Source organism: Anolis sagrei, chromosome 5, assembly GCF_037176765.1.
Source record: "Anolis sagrei isolate rAnoSag1 chromosome 5, rAnoSag1.mat, whole genome shotgun sequence".
NCBI classification, from domain to species: domain Eukaryota; kingdom Metazoa; phylum Chordata; class Lepidosauria; order Squamata; family Dactyloidae; genus Anolis; species Anolis sagrei.
This window is the reverse complement of record NC_090025.1, coordinates 155,265,427-155,285,293: the sequence shown is the minus strand read 5'-3', so window position 1 is coordinate 155,285,293 and position 19,867 is coordinate 155,265,427. Positions and strand designations below refer to the sequence as shown.

Below are 19,867 nucleotides of genomic sequence, written 5' to 3'. Positions count from 1 at the left end.
TAGTTTTAGATCTGGAAATCTGTCTTTATTATTATTATTTTTACAAAATGAATTTCAGGATGTTTAAAAGGCAATACCAGATACAACTTGGGCACAGAAATCAGGTGTAGTCATTCAAAGCATTCAAGTAAGAATATGGTAATATAAATATTTGGAAAGCCTTCTCAGAAATTTTCCACACAATATGCAGAACTCATTCCAAACTAAGATTTTGTGCATTATAGCATTTTCTCACAAAAGAAAAATATATATGTAACCTGAAATACTCTAAAGGCCCCCAAAAAGCCATTTTCCTTGGTTAGTTACATTATAGAACTTGCCTTTGATTCAATTCTTCTTTTCCAAACACGGAAAGTTATCACATTGGGTCCACTGTTAAAACAGACTGCAAATTTATTCTGGCATAATGTATTCCAACAGAGTACATAGGTGAGGTAATGGCCTTGAAGATTTAATAGTCATCTCCTCTGCTGACAACTTCTTTGCATGTTGGACGCAATAATATGGTATGCTCAAACTGTGCTGTATATGAGCCTTTAATATCACAGAGGGGAGGATATGGGTCCACTATACCCAAGTCACACAGATTCTTCAAAGCCATTAAATATTTACTTTCTCCTAGACGATCTAGCCATCTGCGGCAGAAGGCAAGCGTGCCAAAGTTTTCATTAATAACATTCAGCAAATGTTTTGCTCTTGGAAGCCTAGGAGAAAAGAATGCACCGAATGAGAGAAAAGAAGGTTGATGCATAAGAAACATTTTCATCCAAAACTATATACAACTATCCGGCAGTTACGTATTGTATAATACTATGCATATTTACTCACACAATACTTTAGTGGCTTAGAAGTATGTTTAGAATTGCAACCTTGAAATGATTCAGAGTATCGTTTTTCTACTCAAGTTGATGGTAATCAGAGAGAAATTATTTTTCTTTATTTCAGTGATATCAGTTAAATGCAGAGACTCGGATAATTCAACACACTTATCAAATGTAAACTTATTTCCACTTTATCAATGTAAATGTTTGTTTCCAAACCTGGATTCACTTAATTTCAGGAGAACCTGAGACAATAGGAAACTTGCTTATTGTTCACTAATATACAATAATCTAAGACAGCTGCAATTTATTTAATGGCATTTATTTATTGCCTCTTGAGCCGCCAGGTCACCTGCTTAAGTTTTATGGTTTTCTGTCTCACAAGTTGCATCGACTTGGCGTTTTTCTTTTTATGTTTTATATTAATCAGCTGTTCTATTCTCAAGGTACTGGCATATCTAAGGCAACATCTTTGCATAATGTAGTAAAAGTAGGACTAACCTTATTGGCACGTGTCCAACATCAAAGTTCTTCATATAATGAGAACATTCCATGTCATCATGAACAACACCTTTTCCTGTGCTGCCAAATGTTTCTATAGCATACACTTCTCCTTCCTATAAAGAAAAATATATATTTGATTATTAATTAGAGAATTTTTACCCAGCTCTTTAGCCACAAAGGCACTCAGGGCATCTTACAAATGATAATCAGCCATCAGGCTTACAATCTACGTAAGATAAATAAGATATGATACAGGCTCTGCAGCAAAGCGACTGGAACGACTGGGTCACCAGCAAGGTGCTCCTCTTCCTCCAGGCACCTGGAGCCTTGACCATCAGCACTGGGAACAGCCTTATCGCATCCCCCTGTCTCCCTGTCCAGCCTCTGGGGTTCCAGGATCTTCTGAGCCTTTCCACAGAGGTGGGATTATGGACATGATTCTAACATACCACTGAATCGAATGTGGATCTAAATTTTGGCAATGTAATTTAGTCAAAAAAGATGAGCATTAGACTCAAACAAATATGGTATTTTATTACATATGTACAGCTAAATTAGTCATGTTTAATTAGATACATTATATTTTTAAGAACTATAAATACACATTACCCTACAAAGCAGATAAGCCATCTTATACATGAAGTGGGCCCCCAGGTGGCACAGTGGGTTAAACTGCTGAGCTGCTGAACTTGCTAACTGGAATGTTGGCGGTTCGAATCCAGGGAGCGGGGTGAGCTCCCACTGTTAGGCCCAGCTTCTGCCAACCTAGCCCTTTGAAAACATGCAAATGTCAGTAGAGCAATAGGTACTGCTTGTACGGGAAGATAACGACACTCCATGTAGTCATGCCAGCCACATGGCCCAGGAGATGTCTATGGACTTAAAAATGGAAATGAGCACCAATCCCCAGAGTTGGACACAACTAGACTTAATGTTAGGGAAGACCTTTACTTTTACCTATACATGAAGCAATGTCTCTAGCCACTTCCATAATTAACTATTCACAGTACCTTTCGAGAACGGCCTAAGCTAATCATGGATCCCTTAATTTTTTCTACTAATCAAAACATTGTAATGCATAATTTAAACTCCCCTTCATATTTAATGTTTTTAATGTGCTGCCCCACAGAAGCAATTTGTAAGGCATGACTTGTTTCATTGTATCAATAGACATTCTTGGTGTACTTCTTAATCATTCTCTGGCTTAGGAAGCTACATATGGGAGTCGAGGTTATTCTAGCAAACCGGGTATTGATCTCCTACATAATTAAACAACACTTTAATACATAAAAACAGATACTGAGTTTTAAAAAAAAATTAAAAATTTTAGGTTTGGACTATTCCTGGGAATCAATGTTATTAGATATTTTGCAAGATCTCTCATTAATTGTGATAAACAAACACTGCATAAAATTCTCAAACTTTACATGATTTTTAAAGCTTGATTTGAACCAAACTCAAGAGTTGTTACAGCAGTTGTAGCCAAGACAAAACAAGATCATCTAAGCATCCTCTACCTCCCGACTCTATTTTTCATTTGAACAAAAGCGATATTAAAGGCAAGGCATCTTATGCAAGGCAAACTAGTGTGTCATCAGGCTTAAGTGGGGAGCATCAAACAGTAGAAATATTATTCAGCCAAAGGAGCCTACCTCAGTTTTTTTTTTAATTCAACAATATTTTGTTCTCAAAAATATTTTTTACTAAAATCAAGATTCAACAGCAGAAGGGAATATTATGGACCAATTTCAGGGAAAAGCATGCATTGTTCTACATGCTGAGTATATATTTCATTTTTCTTTTTAATATAAGTACTGTATATGTGTTCAGTACATTTCATTTTTCTTTCTTGCCTGTAAAATCACATGTTAAGCCAAAGCCATGTAATGTTTGGCTATTAATCATGACATTAACAATCTAATCGTATACGGGACTTCCAACAGAAAGAAGGTGTAAGAAAAATTGCTTACCTCCATTCTTGTTGCTTCTCCCCCTTTCACAATGGGAACTGTTTTGCCTGCATGTATCCTGTATGGCCCAATAGAGTGTCCATTCAAATTGCGAATTGGTTTCACTGTGACATAAAATATTACAAAATCACTGATTAAGTACACTTCAGCAAAAAGGGCAGAAATTCCTGAAACCTATACTAAATAGGAAAACTTGTGTTGTACTGGTTTGAGTACTGGGCCACAACTCTGGAGGGCTAGAATTCAAATCCTAATTTGGCCATAGAAATCCACTTGGATGACTTTGGGCAAGTCACATACTTTCTCAGACTCAGAGAAAAACAAAGGCAACTTCCCCGCCCCCCTGAACAAAATTCACCAACAAAACCCCGTAATAGATGGCATTAGGGCTACCATAAATCAGAAATTATTTGAAGGTATACAACACTGGATAGGAAAATCAAGGTTATTTTTTAAAATGCAATGCAGTTCTAGAAAATATATGATCTCTTCTCTCGACCCCTGAAGAAAAACATGTGGTCTTTCCTTCTGATAACATTATAGTCATAGCAGATGTGTAAGATTTACAGAATCTAAAGCCCTCCCACTTTTGTTTATATATAATTTAGTTTTGAATTAAGACTATCGCGTATTCTAAATGGAAATAAATTACCCTGATATGTTTTTCCATCAATTTCAACTTCATAAGATTCCATGACTTCTTGGATAGCCTCACCGACATCACAAAGACGAACATCTATTCCAGCGCACTACACATAACACAAAAAACTCCAGAGTGAAACTGAAGATAAAATTTGTTCTCACGAAAGTATGTAGATAACAGCCAGTTATATTTCGCCCTATGAATATACCTTTATTCCAGTATTAGTTGCATCTTTTACAGCTTGTAAGAGCCTGTCATATTTTGGATTGAATGTGACAGTAAAAGCACAGTCAATGATACGACCTGAAATTAGATAAATTAAATAAAATCATTTGCCTTCCAGCTAAATTATCTAAACATACAAATAAGCAATAGAAGACTCACCACTAACGTGTGTTCCAAAATCTATCTTGCAGATATCATCATACTGCAACACAGTTGGATCTCCAGCATTGGGGGTGTAGTGGGCTGCACAGTTATTCAAAGAACAACCCGTAGGAAATGCAAGCCCAGCATTTAAGCCGTTCTCTTTAATCAGCTTCCGTGAACAGTCTTCTAATTTTTCACTAGGAAAGCAAATGTCTCTATTACATGATAGGAATTTTCTTCCAAAAGCTGTCTTTAGTTACCTAGGAGCTGCATTTTAGCAACTATAGACTACAGACACACACACACACGCACATATACCCATATATATTGTTTGTTATGTGTGATCCTGACAACATCAATAATAAATAATACACTTTTATTTATATCCCACCATCATCTCCCAAAGGGGACTTGGAGCAGTTTACAAGGCACTCCAAGTGCAAATATAACATAAAACGATACAGCAATATAAAACAATATCACATTAACATTATAAAAACGGCCACTATCAACACATAAAATAAACTAAAACCGCACAATTTAAAAACACTTATTTCCATCAGATACTAATATTTGCTACCACAAGTCCATTACACTGAGGAAGTATTTCACTTTTTTTCTGTAGCCAGTAACTCATCTAGTCTAAAGAAAAGTATGTAAAGTAGATTCAATGAACTACAGTAAGGAAATTTCTATAGGCTTTTCTGCTCACCATATTTCTATCATGGTCATTCCAGGCTTGATCCAGCTCATTACATATTTCCTCACTTGTCTATGTGCTTCAGCAGCTTCTCTAAAATCATTCCAGATCTCTTCACTTGCTTGATCTAATGCTCTCTTTTCATCACTTGTGGTTCTCCAAGTAGCAGTTCGCCTGAACATTAGAACACAAAAGTAGTCATATGATAACTTAAATTTCATCTTAAACTAAAATATACTTGTGTTTAATTTTTATAAGTCCTCAAAATCTGTGTGTATACAATTACCAGAAGTATCCTTAATTATAATTATAATAATTGCATACTTCCATATTCAATAGTGCTAAATTACTGTATTTCTCCTTAGAGAAAGGAGAAATGGGCAAGATGCATGGGCAAGATGCATGTTCAATCAATGTTTACTGTCAATTTGTTGTATAAAATAATCCTAATTGCTATGTTCAGTCTCCTAAATTCAAACAGTAACAAGATATTGATTTGAAATATTTTAAGGATGAAACTTGGGAGGTGGGGATTCCATATGTATGCAAAAAAAAAAAATTCCATTATAAAGCTAGACCCCTCCCTCCAAAGTCCTGGCACAGTAAGACTGGACCTGTATCAGCTTTTCAGAATGCAGAGGAAAATGTTACAGTTTTTTTAAAAATTCCCTTTAGGAAATACTTTTGCCAAGATTTACATAACAGGCTAGTTTATAAACTTTTTCCCCACTTTTCCTTTTTAACTGCCACGGCGATGAAGGAGGTTGCAGATCTGCAAGGGACAATCTGTTTTACCACCTCGTTAGCTAGATCTGGCTTTCATTAGACTAATAAACTATATATGCATCTTTTCCATGTTATCATGTATTTTTGACAAGATACTAAGCATTTCAAATGGATTTGGCACAGGTATTGATCACATAATAAAGATCCAATAAACTATTTTAGGCTTTAATGATTCTACTATATATGTATAATCTGAAAGCACAGAGAACCAGTGAGCACAGTCAGGTGGTGCTTCAAAGTAATATATAAAGAAACTATCAATTGGCCTGTCCAAGAAAAATGCATGGAAACAGAGGTCTAGTAAAGACTACCCACATCCTTTGTGTGTTTTGCTAGCAAAGCTTTGAACAATAGTATTAAGATCAGAATCCCTTCAATCAGAAAACCCTCTTAGGCTATTTCTGTAACATGATGTGTTTTGTATAATGCTTTGTAGTTGCTGCAATTAAACAATATGGAGTCCATATAGGGAACCTACGTACTCTTCTAACCTACAGTACAGCCCACAATGCATCAAACTACACTGAGTCTATAAAACATTTTCAATCATCACATGTTATTGTATCATTTTAAAACTTTAAAGAAGACACTTACCCATCCTGTGTTGGTGGATACTCACATTCTTCACCTTTTGGAAATATCCCACTTGGAAACAAATCACATATTGGAATAGATGGAGGATCTGTCTGGACTTTGGCTGTTGGTTTAAAAGCATAATTTGTAACTATTCAATCATTTTCCGCACATAAGCATTTTTAACGCGTAGTTCCTGCCTGATATCACATCCAAATAAAAAAAATATGCCCAGATATCCTCAAATAACCAATCTGATTTTCCAAGTGCCAGCAGCCAGCAAGATGTGCCTTATCCAAACAGCCTAGTTTGTGCAAACCTATTATCAATTTCTTTAAACTATGCCATCTGTATGTGTTTCAAATGCACCTATTTACAAAGATAGTTCTTATTTTTGGATTCTTCTTTCATGTAAAACACTAAATCTATTTAGTCTTTTAATATGACAATCGTGGACACACTTGCATAAGAATTTAACTTCAGCCTATTCCTGGAAGTTACCATAACTAGGAATCACTTCCAATGTAAGAGGACACAGGCTAGTCTATTAAAATTCACATTGAAGTTTTTAACAGCTTAAAAAAAAATTCATAAAAGATGGTATAAGACAATTTAATAGAGAAAGGATTTATTTACTCTTTCCTCCCAAAATTAGAGTTAAGGGCAGCCAATAATAAAATTGATAAAAACTATATACATAATAAAACATGTAAACTAAAGATGGAAAATAAGCTGGATATATTTAGCAATATGTTGATATAACATAATAAGTTTATTCTATGAGCATCAGACCGTCAATAGGCGATTGCTTAGGATGACAGTGACTGGAAATTTTAAACAGTCATTGGGTATGATAGTAACCTTGCTTTTATTTGTGAAATGTTATTGGGATATATGTGGTATGTGTGCAACTAGCCTTCAAGAAATCCCACCATAATATTATTGATCTTTACATCATATAAAGAGCAATATAAAAACAGCCCTATCTACCAATCAGTGGACCCATAACCTATGCCTCATAGGAAGTGGCCCATCTGTGACTGAAGAGCAAACTGATTATGATCCCACCCACAGAGTTGCAAATTGAGTGGCAAGAGGTGAGAGTTTAGTCTATCACAGAAAACCTACAAGAAGAATGAACACCTCTACTCTCTCTGTCACAGTGACATTTCTGGCCTCAGAATTCTGGGCAAGAAAACAGCAGCAGCCCTTTGGCGATTCCCCTCAAGCACCAAGTGTAGAGATTCGTGCTTCTTTTCAGCTCTCTTAATATACAGTACTAACTCACCATAACCTATAATTTTGCCCCCATAACTTCCACTTGACTTATATACATATATATACGGTGAGCAAGAAGGCTGGGAGAAGACAAAAATAAAGCTGCTCACAGCAGTAGCCTAGATTGTTAGGAGGAATTACTACTGTTGAAATGAATCTCCCAGCATTCTTCATGGCCAACTATATCAGCTATAAATGAGGTCTAGGGGCCAATCTGGAGGTTGCACCAGCTCAACCCCCCCCCCCCCCGAAGTTGCCAGGGAGATTTCCCTCCAAAGGTTTTGGAGATACCCAATGCCCAAAGAAAAGGCCATGGAGCCATAAAATCCCCATCCAAGCTACAAGATAACAGCATAGGTAAGTTTCATGACAGGATTGCCAGTTATAATATATTCATGTGGCCAACACCTACGTCCTTTCTTCTTTTTCTTCTTCTTCTTTTTCTTTCCTGCTGCACCATCGCCTTCACCATCGCCATCTACAGGGCACAAAGTTATAAATAATGAAAATAACTATGTAAACAACACATAAATAGAAATACATACAACTGCTTGCAACAAGAATGACTGACAAGGAAATAGAGGGAGAAAACGTGGAGGCAGTGACAGACTGTTTTCTAGGTGCAAAGATTACTGCAGACTCAGACTGCAGCCAGGAAATCAGGAGACGCTTACTTCTTGGGAGGAGAGCAATGTCCAATCTCGATAAAATAGTGAAGAGTAGAGACATCACACTGGCAACAAAGATCCGCATAGTTAAAGCAATGGTATTCCCCATAGTCACCTACAGATGTGAGAGCTGGATCATAGGGAAGGCTGAGCAAAGGAAGATAGATGCTTCTGAACTGTGGTGCTGGAGGAAAGTTCTGGGAGTGCCTTGGACTGCGAAAAGATCCAACCAGTCCATACTTCAGGAAATAAAGCCCGACTGCTCATTGGAGGGAAGGATATTAGAGACAAAGCTGAAGTATTTTGGCTACATCATGAGGAGACAGGAAAGCTTAGAGAAGACAATGATGCTGGGGGAAATGGAAGGAAAAAGGAAGAGCTGGCCAAGGACAAGATGGATGGATGGCATCCTTGAACTGCCTGGTTTGACTCTGAACGAGCTGGGGGAGGTGACTGCTGACAGGGAGCTCTGCCGTGGCCTGGTCAATGAGGTCACGAAGAGTCGGAAACAACTGAACGAATGAACAATAACTGCTTGAGGAAAAATGAAACAACAGCAGATTGGGCCGAAAACAGCAAAAAAAATCTGTACCAATCTGATCAGGCTTGTCCAAACTTAACTGATATACAGGATGTTTCAAAATGATGGACCCAATTTCAAAGCAGTCTATTTCACTACAGCAACATGTTACAATTACACAAAAAGTCACAATGGTTTACTGAGTTACCAAATTTTGCTAACCATTTAACCCAGAAACACATCAAAAAATTACTCCGCAAATGGAGAGTATCTCAGTAGGCCTTATGTTGTGGGGTCACCATCTTGCAAATGATTGAAGCTGGGGCGGTTTCGCACTGGGAGAGGCATCCAGCGGTAATCCTTTTAAACTCTATGTCCCATCCTTTCAAATGATAAAGAGTTTCAATTCATGGTGATTCTTGGTTGCAGATTTATATTGATTTCAAATAGGGTCCATCTTTTTGAAACACTTTGTACAAATGATTATTGGTGTGTTGTAAACTGCCTTGAATCCCCCCAGGGTTGAGAAATGTGTTATATAAATACAGTAACACAGTAAATAAATAAAATGATTTTCTTCCAAAAGCAGGTAGCCTCATAAGATATCACAATATTTAGCACAATTTTGCTGGTATCATTTTAAGTACATCACATCATACTATAGTCCAAAAAGAGCTATATTTCAGAGCTGCTCTTTATTTTCAGAATTCTAGGAGGAGGAGGAACAAGACAACATAAAAAGAGTGGAGGTTGAATGGCAACTACCAATGGTATTTTGCAAGAGGCCGCAAACAAATATCAGTTCCCACTTACTTATGTGCATGCATTTTTATTTTAAAAACTGATTTTTAATTTAACCAATATTCAAAATAAAAAACAGCTGTGATCTACTGTGTTAATTTCTTCAAAATTGGGTTACAGGATTAAGTTTTAGTTAAAGTGTAGAATGACAAAATGTGCCCGTTGAAAACTGTTCTAGATTTTTAAAGGTGTTATTTATCTGTCCCAGCACATTCCGAAACAAAGATACATTTGATCTTCAAATAGTCAATGCTATTTAAAAGCACTGCTCGTTTTAGTGAATTAAAACTGCATCAAATTTCTCTTGCCCTTGAACTGTGTTTAATCCATTTACACTACATCAGAAAAAAAAGTTCTGGCATACAGTTCATTCATCCATAGCTCTGGAAAACTTTCCAGCCTTCTATGCTAACCACTGCAGAAGCTGGCAATGTTGAGTTCAATAGCTGCTCCTATTCAATGATTACAGTTTTTTCTGCAGTGCTGCTGGTAAAGATGCCAATCAGCAAGCCAAACCATTCAAGCTGCCATGTCCTTGAAGACTGGTGCAAGCTTTCTATGTGGGATTGAAACCCGGCTTCCGATCTTAGGCATGCTTTATAGAAATCCTACTATCTGAATGGCACTTTATTCCAAGTAACAAGCTATGGAACAGTTGTACCCTGTGAGGCAGAGAGCAATAAGAATTCTCTCTGAAGGGTCTTCAAGAAATAAGAAGTCGTCCTGTTATTACATTTAAAAGCGCATCATTTCTTTCTTGGGAATTACACATATTACATAAAAAATTAAATACGGGGCTAGTCTACTCAAACACCATTTAAGACGGATTGTTGAATTATATGGCTTTTGAAACAATTATTTCAGCTAATAGTAACTTCTGATACTTTCTTCATTGTATCTATCACTTTGGAGCCAGCGGTTAATAGTCACTTAATAATCACTTAGCATACATAGACTTCCCCCAGTTATACGAATTTGAAATAGTGAAAACTTCCATTCATTATACATTGGCTAGTTCAACTAACTTATGTCCCTTCTATTTCACTGAATCTATACCAAACACAACTAAGTCTGGATCCATCCATCAATTCCAACTCAACAGTTAATGACACATTGGCTGTATTCAAGTGCCACACTACCATAATAATAGAACATTTTGGGTTCACCTTTTCCTCCTCCTATGCAGCTGCAAAGATATCTGAAAGCTTCCATTTTAGATTAACCACAATCCAGTATTATGCTTAACTTATGTTTTATCATGACTATGATTTGTTCAAACAAATTAACTTTGTAAATCACAGTCTCAAGGTAGCTTGTTTCAGCTAATGAAGATTTATGAATAAACATTGGTCCAGACAACATGATAACTCAAAACAAAAGTTCTGAACCGATGGGAATATTTTTGCCTGAGGTTCATTGTATGACACTGTTATCATGCTAAACTATGCTTTAGTTCAAGGGTAGAGAAACTGTGGTTCTTCTGATACTATTGGACTCTAACTACCGAAAACCCTGTAGGGACTGACTGGGCTGCAATGTAATTTGTTGGGCCACTTTCCTCACGTATTGTTTAGGGGGACATCCATACAGAGCAATTATCTGCTGTTCTTGTTCGAATTCAATCAGATGGCAGGTAAGCAGGCTGTTTTCTATATTTTCAACTAGAAGCCTTTGTCTATTTTCAGATATGCAATCTTTCAGAGCAGAATATAACACAAAGCATAATATAATTGTAGATATAACATTAAATGCAAACTGAATTATCGTGTGCCATATACATATGCCTTTATTCTGAGTCAGAAATGGCATTTTACCATCATGCATTTGCCCCACCACTTTGCTAAATAATAATATTTATTTTTAACCTGCCCTTTCTCCCTGAAAGGACTTATGGCAGCTTCCAAAAACAAAAGGAAAACATTCAATGCCGTGTACAATCATAAATTAAACATTAACACATACAGCTGAAACAGATTAAAACAACTTTGGTTAAAAAGATGTGACTGGTGGTTGTTTCTTCAGTAGGCATCAATCTTGAGATGCCACTAGGATCCCATTCATCAGTCCAGAGAAATGTACAGGCAAAGGTACATAAAGCAAACCTTACTAATGTTCACACACTATACATAGTGTTTGAAGAGCTACACAATGGTGAAGATGGGACTCAGTTTTTGAGTGATGGTTAAGAAGTTCTTTACCCATGTAAAGGTCAGTTCCCTTCAGTGATACGTGTCATGAACACAAGCACAAATATCTCTATTTTCAATTTGTCCCCTTCAATGTAGTGATGAAGAGTGACACTGCATCATTTCCTGTCACCACTCTTAGTGGGATTGAAAAAATTGAGATATTCTGGTTAGTGGGAAACTCTGGGGAGGTTGTGCTGACAGAGTAAGAGTGTTTCATCATGGCACATCTAATATAAATCAATACAATATTATAAACCAGGTTTATGTTGATATATTCATAACAATCACCTAAATTTCTCTAGAACTATACATATTTGTATATTACAGAGGAATAGAGTATACTTGCCTTCATCATCGTCATCTTTTTCCTTTTCCTCTAATGTCTGTTTATCCAACTGTTTTGTTACCTCATCAAGGGTCTCCCCCTCTCTCTCGGTTTCTTGTCCTATTTGCAAAAAAGATGGGTTAACACTGATGCAAAAGTTACAATATTTTCAATACTGCTTACTTATTTTCACAGATCTGTAATTCCCCCTATCCCTGCATGAGTACTGCATATAAATGAGGAATGCACATTTATCTCAATTTCATCCTTAGGATAAGTCCTACTTAAAAGAATGGAAACTCTACACCTGTCTTTATAGCCAATCTCAATCTTTTTATCTTAGGGCAGCCATGTTTAAATAGTTGAAATACTGAGGACTGGGTAGGCATGTTTTCTGCTGCTTTGGAGACTAGGACACAGAGCAATGGATATAAATTGCAGGAAATAAATTACACCAAAATATTGACATTGAATGTGCTGCTTCAGAGTGGAATGGAGTCTCCTTCTCTGGAGATTTTTACGCAGAGACTGGATGGCTGTCTGTTGTAAGTGCTTTGATTGTGTAATCCTGCTTGCCAGGAGATTGGACTGCATGGTATCTTCCAACTCTGATTCTTCTCTAAAATGTTTGCGCCATTTTCTCCAGATATTATTCTATGAGCGTGACCGGCTTTTATGATCCTGAGTGTCCAATACTGTCAAGACTCTTCTCCCAACTCTCCCACATCACCGAGAGATCATTTTGATTTTTTCCATACACTGAATCATCTAAATCCAACATACTAGAAAACACACTCTTACACATGAGCTTTGTGTTTACTCCTGCTGCTATCCTTAGATGGCAGCGTTACACTTAAGTCCTTCCACTTTCCAAGATCTTCCACACCCTGAGTTCCAGTGACAGCAGTGCAGCAGTCCGCCCCCTTTCCCAAGACAACTCTCTCTTGCCCTGCCTTCCAAGCCCTTTGCGGCAAAAGGCTCACAGATTGTGGCAACTGATGGCTAGAAACAGACAGGCAGTGGGCATTTTAATAAGAACAGCCAGCAACCCACCAACCCCACTCCTGAAAACATTTACAAAGGATTTCACATACGGCAGAAGCCTATAGAATTACTGCAGTTGACAACACTTTCACTGCCATGGCTTAATACTATGGAATCCAGGGAGTTGCAGTTTGGAGAAGCAGAGGATAAAGACCTGGAGCCCTTTCTACAATGCTGTGTGTGTGCGTGTGTATGACTAATCCAGATTATGAAATCAGATAGTCTACATCAGGGGTCTTCAAACTTTTTAAACAGAGGGCCAGGTCCCTCAAACTGCTGGAGGGCTGGATTATAATTTGAATAAAAAGCATTAATTCCTATGCACACTGCACATATTTTATTTGTTGTGCAAACAACACTTAAAAATGATACAATAATTAAAACGAAGAACAATCTTAACAAATATAAACTTATTAGTATTTCAGTGGGGAGCGTGGGCCTGCTTTTGGCTGATGAGATAGGATTGTTGTTGTTGTGTGCTTTCAAGTCGTTTCAGATTTAGGTTGACCCTGAGCGAGGGCTGGGTAAATGACCTTAATTTGAGGACCCCTGGTCTATATGATCTGCTTCCAACTGGATTATATGAGCCCGCACCACCATATAATCTGGTTTAAAAGATATAATCTAGATTGTATATGGCAGTGTTGAAAGGGGCTGTTATATATTGCTTAAAATGGGATTGAAATAATAATCGTAATCGTAAAAACTACAACTCCCATGACTCCAAATAATTAAGCCATGGCATTTAAAGTGTCAAAACTACATTCATTCTACAATCTAAATCAGGCCTGGGCCCTCCTGGTGTTTTGGACTCCAACTCCCACCATTCCTCACAGCCTCGGGCCCCTTCCTTTTCCCCCTCAGCCGCTTAAGCGGCTGAGGGGGAAAAGGAAAGGGCCTGAGGCTGTGAGGAATGGTGGGAGTTGGAGTCCAAAACACCAGGAGGGCCCAGGCCTGATTTAGATTGTAGAATGAATGCAGTTTGACACTTCAACTGCAATGGCTCAATGCTATGAATTATGGTTAAGTTTTCTGAGGGCCCAGCACTGAGGCAGAGAACCCACAACTCCCAGGATTCCCTATCCTTGAGCCCTGGCAGCGAAAGCGGCGTGGAAGCGCCTTAAGTGGCCCGTCCCGGGGCGCCAGTGCAGCCCTCCCTGCCCCTTGCGGCCTCGTACCGGCGCCGGCGGGTCCCTTGCTCTTCTTCTTCTTCTTGCGCTTCTTCTTGGCGCCCTCCTCCCCGCCGGCCCCCGCCGCGCCCTCCCTCTCGTCGGCGTCCAGGGGCAGCTCTCCGTTGAGGTGCTTCTCTTCCTCGGGGCTGCCTCCTTGCTCCGTGCCCGCCATGTTGCTCTGGCTCCGCTGTTGCTGCCGCTGCTGCTGCTGCGGACGACGAGGGAAAGAGAGCCAGCAGCCAGGAAAAGAAGGAACGCCGCTCCAGCCGGCCCACTCTGTGGCGCGGCACGAGGGGCACGCCGGGAAACGTGGAGGACTCGGGAGAGGGGGCGGGGCGGAAGCGCGTGCGGCGGGGGAGCGCATGCGCGGAAGGGAAATTGGCAGGCGTGGTCGCGGCCTAGTCCTTTGCGTCGTTTATAGAATCATAGAAGCAAAGAGTTGGGAGAGACCTCATGGGCCATCCAGTCCAACCCCATTCTGCCAAGAAGCAGGAATATTGCATTCAAATCACCCCTCACAGATGGCCATCCAGCCTCTGTTTAAAAGCTTCCAAAGAAGGAGCCTCCACCACACTCCGGGGCAGAGAGTTCCACTGCTGAACGGCTCTCACAGTCAGGAAATTCTTCCTCGTGTTCAGATGGAATCTCCTTTCTTGTAGTTTGAAGCCATTGTTCCGCGTCCTAGTCTCCAAGGAAGCAGAAAACAAGTTTGCTCCCTCCTCCCTGTGGCTTCCTCTCACATATTTATACATGGCTCTCATCATATCTCCTCTCAGCCTTCTCCTCTTCAGTCTAAACATGCTCAGCTCCTCAAGCCGCTCCTCATAGGGCTTGTTCTCCAGACCCTTGATCATTTTAGTCGCCCTCCTCTGGACACATTCCAGCTTGTTTCATTGATACCGCTTTGGATTTATTATTATTTATTTATTTAGGCCATTTCTACCCCACCCTTCTCACCCCCCGGGGGGGGGGGGAACTCAGGGGGGCTAACACAGGCAACAATTCAATGCCAGCAGTATTAGTAACAACAATATAAACCAATAATATAAAATCCTATTACATAACAAACAGTGATATTGATTGGGTTGTTGTAGGTTTTTTCGGGCTATATGGCCATGTTCTAGAGCAGCGTTTCTCAACCTGGGGGTCGGGACCCCTGGGTGGGTCACGAGGGAGTGTCAGAGGGGTTGCCAAAGACCATCAGAAAACACAGGGTTTTTTTGTTAGTCATGGGGGTTCTGTGTAGGAATTTGGCCCAAAATCTCTCTGCCTGTCCTTCTCTTCCTTTTTGGTGTTGGTGAACTACAACTCCCAGTATTCAAAAACAGCCCTGCCAATCCCACCAGTATTCAGTGTTGGCCATGTAGGTCATGTGCCTTCAACTTCTTCCTTAAAGACAGGAGGGATGAAGCCGATCTTACCTCATTGGGAAGCGAGTTCCACAGGCAGGGGGCTACAGCCGAGAAGGCCCTGTCTCTCATCCCCATCAGACATATTTGCGACACTGGCGGGAGCGAGAGCAGGGTCTCCCCGGTTGATCTTAAACTGCAAGGCAGGACATAATGGGAGATGCGTTTGGACAAGTAAGCTGGGCCAGAACCGTATAGAGCTTTATAGGTCAAAACCAGCATTTTGAATTGAGTTCGGAAGTGGATCATAAGTTGTGGTATATATAATATAATATATTATATTACAACATTATTAATATTATATATAGTATAGTGTTATTACATTACAATGTTATTATTTCTTTATATTATTATATTGTATATATTGAGGGGCTCCCAAGTGATGTTGCAGGAGACATGATGGAGCTGTGTCTTTCTGGCTGACCCCTCTTCACGCCTCAGAGCAGTGGATGGTGTTGAGGAGAGGGCCTGTTAATTCCTACCGGCTGTTAGGAATTGTGGGAGTTGGAGTCCAAAATATATGGAGGGCCGAAGTTGGCCCATGCCTGGTCTACACTGTAGGATCAGTGAAATTTGATATAGCTTTAACTGCCACAGCTCAATGCTATGGTATTATGGGTGTTATTGTTTGACAAAAACTACATCTCCCTCACCCAGTAGTGCCAATGCCTTGCCAAACTACAACTCCCAGGGCCCTTCCATACAACCCTATATCCCAGAATATCAAGGCAGAAAATTCCACATTATCTGAGTGTGGACTCAGATAATCCAGTTCAATCCCAGTTGTGGGATTTTCTGCCTTGATATTCTGGGATATAAGGCTGTGTGGAAGGGCCCCCAGTTTTTCATAGCCTTGAGCCATGGCAGTTAAAGTGGTTGGTGTCAAACTACATTCATTCTATGGTGTAGATGCATACTCTGAGAGGTAGTAGTTCATTGGGTTCTCCAGGTTTCTGGCCTTCAGCTCCTAGAATAGTTGGGCAACAGCCAGGACTTCTGGAAGCTGAAATTGAAAACACCAATAGGACCAATAAGTTTAAGAATCCCTTCTCCAGTAACAACATACTTTTTGTTGCCTAGGGATTGTTAAACAATTATAGCCATGGTACCGGATTGGAGTACAATACTGTATTTACTCTGGATTTCTCTTAGCATGAATGTCAAGTTTATAGGTTCCATGGTTTTGGCACTACAGTATGTGTGAATTACACTATGTAACACGATTTTTGTTCGTGGGTTTTAAATGGCATTTCCTAATTGGTTCTATCATAAAAACACAGAGAAAGTTTATTGGGCTTCCAGAAGCCCGTTTTGCTATAGTTTTTCATTGTATAGCTCATCCAGTCTCAACCAATTCAAAACCAAAGTTTCTAGAATATAAAATCCTCACAATTAAAAAAGAAAAAACACTTTCAAACCAGAAACAGATTTTTTTTCAAATTTTTTACATAGTGTTATAGGTAGGTTTTTGCTAACTGTAGTCTCCCAGATGTTTATAAGAAGCTTGTGTCATAATTTGTTGAGATTTTAAGGCTGCAGTGCTATTAACATAATCAACCCTTGGGGGTTGAGAAGGACGAGATAGAAATGTTTGAAATAAATTTAAATAAATAAATTTGGGGGTGCATTTGAAGCTATATGTATTTGTTGTGTGCTTTCCAGTCATTTTTTTATTTAGGGCAGATCTAAGGTGAACCTATGACAGGGTCTTCTTAGCAAGATTTGTTCAGAAGATTTGCCTTCTGAGGCTGAGAGAGTGTGGCTTGCCCAAGCTCCCCCAATGAGTTTTCATGGCTGAGTGGAGATTCAAACACTGAGATTCCAAGACATAGTCCAGCACTCAGATCATTACAGCACATAGAACAGGGATAGGATTGAGCTATAAATTGTAAGAAGGCTTACCACATTTATTTCAAATATTAATCTAAAGGTAAAGGAAAAGGTTTTCCCCTGACATTAACTCCAGTTGTGTCTGACTCTGGGGGTTGGTGCTCATCTCCATTTCTAAGCCGAAGAGCCAGCGTTGTCTGTAGACACCTCCAAGGTCAGGTGGCAGGCATGACTGCATGGAGCGCTGTTACCTTCCCACCAGAGCAGTATCTATTGATCTACTCACATTTGCATGTTTTTGAACTGCTAGGCTGGCAGAAGCTGGGGCTAACAGCAGGAACTCATCCCACTCCCTGGATTTGAACCACCAATCTTTCGGTCAGCAAGTTCAGCAGATCAGCAGTTTAATCCGCCACCAGCGGCTCCCATTAATCTAAAAACACCTTGAGAATTCTTTCCCCCACCTCAAAAATATTTCATAAATTTCCTCCTGTGCCTGCTAGCACATACTTAAATTCCATTAATTTCAGTGGGATTATTTATGACTAAGTCTGGGTTACACCAAAAAAAAAATACTACAACATGTTACTTACCAGAATGTTTTGGGAAAGTATAGTTAGCAATGCAGACTATCCACGGCATTAGCAGCTTCAGTCATTCCTATCTTATAGGACCTTCATTAGATATTACTGTTTTATATTGCTTGGAGTTAATGGATTAGATTCAAAGTGTAATATGTTTTGCCAGCCGAAAAGATCTAATGGAAGGGTATGTATCTCTTTCATTAATAATTTTGGAAGGGCAGGTCTGAGGTGCTATAAGGAGCAGATTAAGAAAGAAAACATTATTTCAGTACAATAACCTCGAGTTTTATATAAATTTCCTCATCCAACAATGGACACACATCCATAGCTTGTTACTCATATGATCTTTATTTAAGGTAACAGATAAACACATCTATTGATATAAGTGAAGGAGTGGATATTCAACTGAGTTAATATTCATGAATAACATGGATGATTAGAGTTGGATTGGGAGAGTGACTTATGAAATAATTTTAATAACATCCCGCCTTGACTACTGCAACGCTCTCTACGTGGGGTTGCCTTTGAAGACAGCCCGGAAGCTCCAATTAGTCCAACGGGCGGCAGCCATGATACTAACAGGAGCGGGGCGCAGGGAGCACACAACTCCTCTGCTGCACCAGCTCCACTGGCTGCCGATATGCCACCGGGCTCAATTCAAAGTGCTGGCGTTGGCCTTTAAAGCCCTAAACGGTTCTGGCCCAACTTATCTATCCGAACGTATCTCAGCCTATCAGCCCACCAGGACCCTAATATCTTCTGGAGAGTCCCTGCTCACTATCCCGCCGGCTTCACAAGTGCGGCTGGCGGGAACGAGAGACAGGGCCTTCTCTGTGGTGGCCCCTCGGCTTTGGAACACCCTCCCTATAGAGGTACGATCAGCCTCCTCGCTGATGGTGTTTCGGAAGAGACTGAAGACATGGATGTTTAAACAAGTATTCGGTTAATCCGTTGCAACGAATTTTGATGACTAAAGGCTGGTAATCATGGACGACGAATTTTGGATTGTGATTTTAGTTACGAGATGCATGGGATTATTATTGGTGGCCTAATAATTTGTATTGTATATGTGTTTCATGTTTTAAATTGAATACTGTTTTTAATTGTTTTTAACTTTTTAGTTGTTGTAAACCGCAATGAGTCGCCGACTTAGGCTGAGATATTAGCGGTATACAAGCGCATAAATAAATAAATAAATAACATAGCATTTTAATAAAATTAATAGCATTGTGACTAAAAGTCCTACCTAGCAGTTTTCAAGCCAGAAATATGCTATGTGTCCACAGAAAAATTAATGCTCACAAGTCACCATCCAGGGAAATAAATTGAGCCATGGCCACTGAAGCAAAATAATTACTTTGAGGAAGAGATAGAAATTCTATATTCTTCTTTATTGATCAGTATATGTGATTCATGAAAATAAAGAAAACTATATAGCTGATTGTACTCTCTAGAAAGGGTTGGGTGGGTTACTTTTTCCTGGGCAATTCTTTTAGTGGATTGATGTTTCAGGCTATATAGTTCATATAGATGAGTAATAAGTAGTAATATCTCTAGAAATGATTTATTCTTATTTTAAAAATACTAAATACAAAATTATTTGTTTCTGTCCCCTTAAATCAGTAGTTCCCAACCTCTTTTTGACCAAGAGGTTTTTTGACCTGGCACTACTTTCCAACAT

At 39.3% G+C, this 19,867-nt stretch overlaps 1 protein-coding gene across 1 annotated transcript; it reads right to left on the bottom strand.

The window, feature by feature from the left end:
• Window positions 1-14,675, bottom strand: METAP2 (methionyl aminopeptidase 2). Its single transcript, XM_060777297.2, has 11 exons — window positions 14,370-14,675; window positions 12,169-12,267; window positions 8,057-8,122; window positions 6,388-6,490; window positions 5,020-5,181; window positions 4,323-4,504; window positions 4,147-4,241; window positions 3,948-4,044; window positions 3,296-3,399; window positions 1,323-1,438; window positions 1-704 (listed from the first exon to the last, which is right to left on the bottom strand). The coding sequence occupies exons 1-11, from the start codon at window positions 14,533-14,535 to the stop codon at window positions 452-454; spliced, it is 1,443 nt and encodes a 480-aa protein (XP_060633280.1). The 5' UTR covers window positions 14,536-14,675; the 3' UTR covers window positions 1-451.
• Between the last annotated feature and the right edge of the window lie 5,192 nt (window positions 14,676-19,867).